Source organism: Myotis brandtii, unplaced genomic scaffold, assembly GCF_000412655.1.
Source record: "Myotis brandtii unplaced genomic scaffold, ASM41265v1 scaffold900, whole genome shotgun sequence".
Classification (NCBI taxonomy): domain Eukaryota; kingdom Metazoa; phylum Chordata; class Mammalia; order Chiroptera; family Vespertilionidae; genus Myotis; species Myotis brandtii.
Window position 1 is genome coordinate 124 of NW_005371695.1, and position 8,943 is coordinate 9,066.

Consider the following 8,943-nt stretch of genomic DNA (forward strand, 5'->3'; position numbering starts at 1 on the left):
ACATTCAGTGGAATTACAGTGTTCTTGGAAGAGGAGCCACTAGAGCAAAGACCCCCACGCAGGAGCAAGTCTGGCATGTTTGGGGGACATAGCCTAGAGCAGATAAAGAAGAATATTAGGGGATGAGATCAGATGGGTAATGGGCACAGATAATGAAGGACATTATGGGGCATTTTACTCTGAATAAAATGGGGAGCCATTGCAGGGTTTTGAATAAAAGGTAATGTTGTGTATCTTATGTTTTAAATGGATTCTTCTACCTATATGTTGAGAATACATCATAGTGGACAAGGCTAGAAATAGGGAGATCTTTTCAGATGTTATTGCCAATATTCAGACCATGGGTGATAGTGTCTCAGACTTGCATGGTGGAAATAAAGTGGTGAGACTCCAGATTTATTTTAAAGGTAGACCTACTATTATCTTTTGACAAATGTGATATAGAATATGAGAGAATGATGGGGATCAATAATGACTTCAAGGATTTTGTTCTTTGAAACTAAGAATATGAAGTGTGGATTGGGAAGGCAATAGACTATACAAGTCAGGAGGTGATTGGGAGTTCAGTGTTTGATGTGTGGGATTTGGGATATTTATTAGACTTCCACATTGAGATGCTGAGTTTAGAAATAAGACTAAATTTAGGGAGAGAGATCTGGGTAGGAGATACCATTTGGGGAGCCATTGTCATATTGACGGTATGGAAAGCTATGAGATGTAATTAAGACACAAGAGAAAATGCTCAAAGACTAAGCCTTGGGGAACTCTTAAAAAGGATAGAGATAAAAGACAAAGTAGCAGAAAGAAATAAGAAAATGAGCGAAATCATGAATAAAGCCAAGAGAATGTAATGTCCTAGAAACCAAGTGAAGAAAGTATACTGATTTTTCTCTTTAGTTTGTAAATTTTATGACAATGGTCATCATTTGAAGAACAAGCACACTGATCTCACCTGATAGGACAATGCTTGTCCTTTCCTCTTGACCAGTTACGGGGTTTCGAAGGCAGCAAGTGACATTCCTATGGGAGCTCTGTCTAAGGAGAAGGGTCATCTTCATGTTGTACAATTTCTCTGTGTCCTGTGAATGGGATATGGATGTAGGCGGAATGATCTCTCCTCTGCTGTCTCTCCATTCCATTTGAGGCTGTGGGAACCAACCTCCTGTATTACACTCCACCAAAAGACCTTTGGTATTAGGAGGATGTACAAGAATCTGTATTCCTAAGCTTGTAGCTGGTTGGAAAGAAAGGGACAAAACAGGATTTTTAGGTGAAGAAAATGAGAAAAACAAAAAGAAAAGCCTGCCCTCCCTCCCCCACTCTAATCCCTGTTCCATTAGCTATACTGACAGCCAAGCACTGTGGGGCTCTGATTGTCACCACAAACAGGATAAACCAGGCCGAAGGGTTATGGTTTACAAATTAACAACTCAGGGGAGAAAACGCATGTTTGTTCCATTTATTAATTCAAAAATATTATTTTTGTTATTTACTAAATCTAGGAGACTTAGCAATAAATATAGATATAATAATGAACTAAGCAGTCAAGATCTCAGTCCTCTTGAATTTATAGCTTAATGTTTTTTCTTGTATCTTCATCATTAGTCCTGTTTGAGCTGCCATCAGTTACAAGTAAACAAATAATATAAATGTATTTAAAACTTTAATGACATTTTACATGTACTGGTATGTCTTTGCATGTAATGAGTATTTGCATAAAATGAGTAATCAATTACTATTATAGAAATAAAGTATTTCATATCAGTTTAGAGAAAATAACTAGGTTTTTTTTTTTAAAAAATTCAGTTTATTGCCTGGGACATCAGGCTTGCCTAAATGTGCAGGCAAAGGAAGAATAATAGTGATTTAAAGCATTACTCTAGAGAAGCTCTGTTCAATAAGCTTCTGCAATGATGGGAATATTTGATATCAGTGCTTCCTGATACAGTAGCTATTTGCTACATGAGACTATTAAGCACTTGAGATTTGGACAGTGAGAATGAGAATTGATTTTTAATTTTACTTAACTTAAATATGAATTTAAATAGTCACATGCAGCTAATGGTTGTCATTTGGATAGCTCAACTCTAAGCAATAGTACTGAGTGTCATAATCTCTCTATATAAAACCCTACTATGCAAATAGACCAAAGAGCTGAAAAACCAAACAACCGAACAACTGGTTGCTATGACATGCCCTTACCACCAGGGGCTGTGTACGAAACATGGTGGGCATTGGCAGCAGGTGGCAGAGCAGGGAACATGGCGGGCATTGGCCACAGCGGATTGTGGAGCAGGTGAGTGGGGGCGCTAGATCAAGGCGGGGCTCCAGTTGCTGTCATCAGGGCAAGCCTCTGGTGGTTACTGAAAATTCTTTGCTCCCACGCGCTGCAATCCCACCCAGCGCTCACACCTGCTGCTGGCGCCTGCCCCACTTTCCACTGCTGCTGGCACCGGAGCTGCCACTTGGACCCATTGCAGGTGCCAGCCCCGCTTGTACCCACAGCTGGTGCCAGAGCTGCCACTCACACCCACTGCCAGCACCCAGCACCGGTCCCACTGCTCAGCACCATCAGCAGGTGCGAGCAGCGGCTGCCAACCCCCATCACCTCTGAGGGTTTCTCCACCTCCTCCTGCTCCTGACGGGGATCAGGGAAGCAGCTACCACTCGCACCCGCTGATGGCGCTGGCCCTGCTCACACCCACTGCTGGGACTAACCCCAATTGTTCCACATCAGCGGGTGCAAGCAGGGCTGGCATCATCAGGGCATGGGAGCGACAGCAGTGGGAGTGGGGCTGCTGGCAGACGGGGGCCGGGGGACACAGTGGTAGGGGCTGGGCAGGGGCACAGAGGATGGGCGGAGACCCACCCCTGTGCCCACTGTAGCCTCATGGCCCACAATTCCTTTTAAGGTCCGCGAATTTGTGTACCGGAACCCTAGTATCCAATAAAAATGTTAAGTGTGAGTGGGCCTAGCACCTTACACTAGTGCCCTCACATTTGTGAAACCTTTTAGTTTCTTAGTCCTCCATCTGCCTACAATTTCTGTCATTCAAAATGCTTCAAGGGTAAAGTGAATGATTTAAGTACTATATTTTTGCATATAATACATATATATCTATATATATAAAAGCCTAAGTGACCCAATGACTGAATGATGCCCACTGACCACCAGGGGGAAACTCTCAACACAAGAGCTGCTCCCTGGTGGTCAGTGCACTCCCACAGCGGGAGCGCTGCTCAGCTGACTGACGGGCGCCAGAAGTCAGGGTCATGGCTGGCAAGCGCAGCTGCAGTGGTGTGAGCCTCTTCCACCTCTGTGGTTGTGCTACCAAGCGGTGGCTATGAGGTGGCAGCAGGCACAGTGGGGCTGGGATGAGCAGGAGCGGCATAGTGCTTGTCCAGGCTCAGGCTCCTTCCAGGCCGCCTGCCGCTTCACTCACTATTACATCCCTCTGGGGATGTCAGACTGTGGGGATCGGGCTGAAACTGGCAGTCTGACATTTACTGAGGGGTCCCGGATTGCAAGAGGGCACAGGCCAGGCTGAGGGACCTCATCAGTGTGCGAATATGTGCAACGGGCCATATATATATATTAAAGATTCTAGATGAAGGTTTTTTGAAATAGATTTAAGAAAATTAGTCTGAAACTAAGTAGTCAGTGAACTGAGTCAGGGGAAATGGGAATAAAAATTGTCATTAAGGAGACTATTGTAAAGATTTAGGTAGTTTACAAAGTCAGGTTTCAGTAAAGTGTTGTCAGAAATAATTAAAAGCATAGTAATAAATTCGGAAAGGAATCTGTTGATACTTTACAGATCTAAGTGTATATGGACACATGGGAAAACAGTTCTGATCTGAAAATGGTAATGTGTGCAGGCACAATTTGCATTCTTAATCCTATACTATTCTCAGTTCCAAGACTAAATGCATGAATTTGAACTTGCTAACCAAACCATGCAATAGTCACAAACACTGAGAATTTTCCGACTATTCAGCCTCAGATGGGTTAAGAATCAGATGTGTAAAAACCTCAAAGAGATCCATCCCTACCTGTGACCTTCACTTCTGTGATGGCTTCTTCATCGAAAGCACCTTCTTTGAAGAAGCAGTGATACTGCCCATCGTCATCAACACTGACATTGAGGATCCTGAGGGTCACTTTACCCTCTCTGATAGCTTCTTTCAGGAGCTCTGTCCGCTCCACATACCTGGAGATAGTTTCTACATGCAGGTCTTTGCCATTGTTGTATAGGTGAACAGGTTGTGTATAGCGATCCCGGAACCAGCGTATCTCCATGTGTTCTGCATTTTGGGGTGGGGACAGCTGGCAGCTGAGTTCAACTATTCCACGCAAAGGAGCCAAGATTGGCCCCCGTAAGCCAGTCACTGTAAACTGTTCTGGGAAGGGAGATGGTAAGCAAATAGTGAGAGTATGAGACACACACACACACACACACACACACACACACACACACACACACACACTATTCCACATGTTTCAGTGAGGTGTTAAAGGCCATTTTGCCACATTTACATATTGTAAAAATATGAAAACATATACATTATATATTTCTGTTCTTAATAATTCCACATTAATTTCTAACTTGACTCATAAGGATAATCTGAATTTCTGCCATTCTAAATATCAATGGGTTCTAAACATCCCCTACAGATGGGCAGAAGACCTGAGCAGACATTTCTCCAAAAAGGACATATAGGTGGCCAATAGACTTATGAAAAAATGCTTGAAAACACTAATCATCAGGGAAATCCAAATCCAAATTACAATGAGATATCAAACTTCACACCTTTCAGAATATCTATAAATAATAAATAAAAAATAAATGTTATTGAGGATGTAGAGAAAAGTGAACCCTTGTGCACTCTTGGTGGGATTGTAATTTGTTGTAGGCACTATGGAAAACAATGTGCAGTTTACTCAAAAAGTTACAAATGGAGCTACCATATAACCCAGAAAATTCCACTTCTAAATCTTTATCTGAAGAAATACAAAACACTAATTTTAAAAAATTCAGGGTGGGGCCAAAGTAGGTTGACAGTTGTGAGTACATGAAGCACAGAGTTTATTCTTGTATTATTATTTATTATTATATTAATATCCATGTGAACAACTATAAACCTACTTTGCTCCACCCTATATATGCATCCATATGTATATTGCAGCATTATTTACAATAGCTAAGATATGGCAGTCACCTAAGTGTCCATTGATAGACAAAGGGATAAAAAGAGGTAATACATGCATATATAGCCATAAGAAAGAATAAACTCTTATACTTTGTGACAAAATGGATGAACCTAGAGGGTATTATGATAAGTGAAATAAGTCAAAGACAGAAATGATTTCATCCTCTGTGGAATCAAATAAATGAATAAGCAAACAAACAAAGAGAAACAAACTAATAGATACAGAGAACAAATTGATGATCACCAGATGAGAGGTGGGTTGGGGGAATGGGTGAAAAGGCAGAAAGCGAATATTTATAAATTGCCAGTTATAAAAGTAGTCACAGGAATGTCAAGTACAGCATAGGAAATATAGTCACCAGTTATAAAATAATCACAGGAATGTCAAGTACAGCATAGGAAATATAGTCAAGAATATTATAATAACTATGTGCAAGATGGATACTAGACTTATTGGGATGATCATTTCAAAAGGGATATAAATATCTAATCACACCAGAAGCTACTATAACATTGTATGTCAACTGTAATTGGAAAATAAATTAATGTTTTAAAAATTAAAAAAGAAAAGAAATGGGAGCACCTTAAAGGCACGTTGCTAAATAAAAGAGGCCCCTCTGAAAAGACTTACGTTTTGATTCCAACTACATGACATTCTGAAAAATGGGAAAATATGCAGACAGTAGACAAAAGTGTTTGCTAGGGCTTCAGAGGGAGAAAGAGATGAGTAGATGGGAATAAAGCATTTTTAAAATGGTAAAATAATTCTATATGATTGGTGGATATGCAACATTATGACCCACCTGACAAACTCACATATACTGGTGGTGGAAAAGTATGTTGGTAACTATTTCAGAAAAATATTTGCAACATAATAAAATAGCACATAACCTTGACCAGCAGTTCTATGCATAGGAATATTTCCTACCTATGTACTCACAGGTTTTGTCAAATGCATGTGTAAAATGTTCATGGAAGCGTTACTTTTATCAGCCAAAGACAGTATACAAAAAAAAGTGCACCAGTAAGATTTCTACTCTTTAACAAGTAATTTTTACTAGAAACTTTATCTTTTATGCCATTTGTTGTCTCAGGCGTTGCTTATATTTGTCTCTAAATAAGCTATATTTATTTCTGCTTTGCATAGATCCCCTTACAAAGGCAAATTTTACCACGTGTTGGCTCCCACAAACCTATTCCTTCCTCACTGGCTGCCCCACTGCACTGATAACTCACATGGATTCTAACATGGACCCATATCCTAGGCCACTTCCTCACTGTGTGAGTGACACATACACTGAGTCTCCTCAATATGAATATTGGGTTCTCAAGGGCAAGTATTAGGTCTTCTTCATTTGCTTCTTTTCCCAGGAATTTAACATAAATCCAGGTACATGATAAAGAAGACTTGCTGATTAGAAATAATTTTCCCCAGCCATAAGCTGGATCCTATAGTACACGTCCTCATTACATAATTATGTATTAAACCTGAGGAACAATGGTCAAAAGAGCTTAACCCTTTTCTTTGGTTCTTGCTTTTTCTGGCATACTTGATACTGCCAGGACTCACACAGGTAGAAGAGAGGGTCGTACCTGAACTTGGTGCTGCCATCTGAAGGAGGAGCATGGGAACAAAGTATCTGGTGAGAGATGGTCCTGTAGTTTCCATTACACCTGTGATAACAAGTGAGGAGGGTTCAGAAACAGCAATAACAGAAGTAAGAATTTCCAGAAATCACATATTTTAGCATGCTTTTTATGCATTAATAAACTTTCAAGTAGTGTTTGTTGCCAGAAGATGTTGTAAGAGTGCTCTATGAGTTCCAGTTATTTGAATATCAAATAAAGTTATGGATATAAGAATGCCCAAACCTGTAGAGAATTTTTATGAGTTTATGAGCCAAACTAAGACATATGTCTGGGTCATATGCTCAAATGACTTGGAGAATAACAGTTTTGCAGCTTTTTTATGCATTTGGAATTAAAGAGGGGACATAAGGAAGATTACATGAAGGTGGGAAAAATCAAGGTGGGGATTGGTTTATAGGATGACTAACTAGATGATAGGCTCTCTTGATGTTCGAAGCTTATTTCAAAGGCGTGTTAATCTAGATCCACAGAAACAATGTACAGAGCTTCCTTAGGGCAAAGATAAACCTTGTACTAGAAAGTTATATGTCTGGGACATGATGACCCACCAATACTTGCCTAATTAGGAGTTTATGATCAGACACCTGTGTGAGGTTACTTTCAATAGAACCTCCCTTTTTTTGTCCATACACTGAATAACTTTCTGGTATACATATTTCCCACCCAATATTTGGCATCCTGCAATACTTATTTGGTGGATCTGGAAACTCCAACTCTTTTTAAAATTTTATTGATTTTTAGAGGGAGGAAGGAAGGAAGAGGTTAGAGATAGAGGAACATGGATGGTGACTGGTTGTATGACAAGGTGACTGGGGAATAACATGCATAAGAATAACATTTTCTTTATGCCTGAACAAAGCAGACTCCAGAAATCCAGCCCAACATTTGCTGTGACATGCAGAGTGAGGTTTAAATGACCCACAAAGGAACAATGAGAAAAGACTTTCCCTGGAGGGGACTAGAATCTCTGTTCATATTATCTCGCTAGTCTGTATATATATCTGTCAAGTCCCTTGAAATGTAGGGACAGGTGGTCTCCCAGAAGGCACAAGGAAGAGGAAGGGATGGAAGAAGTGCTGACCATCTATGAACAGAGAACTCGATCCTAAATCTTACACTTACCGGTGATCCTGACGCAGCTCTCCATTGTTCCTAGAGAACAACAGTGCCAGAACCAGGCAGAGTACTTAACAAAGCTCCTTCTCACTGCTGCCCTCCACCTCTGGGCACCTGATGCTGCAGTGCTGTTCTTTGTTCCTTTCCAAGGGAAATTCCAGGGAGACTGGCTGTTCCAGTCTGTGGGTAGGAGTCTTTGTTCAGCTTTAGTGATTGCAGCTGGCATTGCTGTACCAACATCACAAGTACTAACAAGACTTGCCTCGCTCTGAAAGGAAGCAACACCCAATCTGATTTTTGTGTTCTATATAATTTGTGATGAATAAAATGGGTGTGATCAAGAATTTATTTTGATGCCAGAACCGGTTTGGCACAGTGGATAGAGCGTCGGCCTGCGGACTCAAGGGTCCCAGGTTTGATTCCAGTCAAGGGCATGTACCTTGGTTGCGGGCACATCCCCAGTGCAGGGCGTGTAGGAGGCGGCTGATCAGTGTTTCTCTCTCATCGATGTTTCTAACTCTCTATCCCTCTCCCTTCCTCTCTGTAGAAAGTCAATAAAAACGTATTTAAAAAAAGAATTTATTTTGAATGCTGTACTGTAATTAGAAAAGAAAGGAAAAGAACTAATAAAAGACACTAAATTCTGATCAGGCATTCAAAGGAAGGTGATGATGATTAAGAGGTGTCTTGACATAACATGAACAGTTAGCCATTTAAAAAGAGGAGCAGAGGAGCAGAATAGGTTTTCTAGGCTGAGGGAGAGAGAGCTTGCAAGGCATTTGAGAGAAAATGTTCAATTCAGAAAACTTCAAGTAGTTTACTGTGGCTGCAATGGGAGATGTGATCAGAGAATGAGGTGAATGAGCTGTACAGAGAAACAAAGGCAAAATTGTGATTTGAATGTTAAGAAATATGTGTAATATATGTAAAATATGTGTAAATATGCATATTATATACTTAAGTATA

The 8,943-nt window shown here is 40.5% G+C and overlaps 1 protein-coding gene across 1 annotated transcript; it reads right to left on the reverse strand.

Annotated features, from left to right (window-relative positions):
- Positions 1–893: 893 nt before the first annotated feature.
- LOC102251495 (putative selection and upkeep of intraepithelial T-cells protein 1 homolog) lies at positions 894–8,203 on the reverse strand. Its single transcript, XM_005885324.2, has 4 exons — positions 7,984–8,203; positions 6,805–6,885; positions 4,054–4,401; positions 894–1,234 (listed from the first exon to the last, which is right to left on the reverse strand). Exons 1-4 carry the CDS (start codon positions 8,201–8,203, stop codon positions 894–896), a joined length of 990 nt encoding a protein of 329 aa, XP_005885386.2.
- Positions 8,204–8,943: the final 740 nt, after the last annotated feature.

Coding starts and splice junctions, on each gene's coding strand:
- LOC102251495 (XM_005885324.2), bottom strand. CDS start 8,203: ATGCCAGCTGCAATCACTAAAGCTGAACAAAGACTCCTACCCACAGAC. Junction 6,886..7,983: donor GAGCTGCGTCAGGATCACCG/GTAAGTGTAAGA, acceptor TTGTTATCACAG/GTGTAATGGAAACTACAGGA. Junction 4,402..6,804: donor GATGGCAGCACCAAGTTCAG/GTACGACCCTCT, acceptor CTCCCTTCCCAG/AACAGTTTACAGTGACTGGC.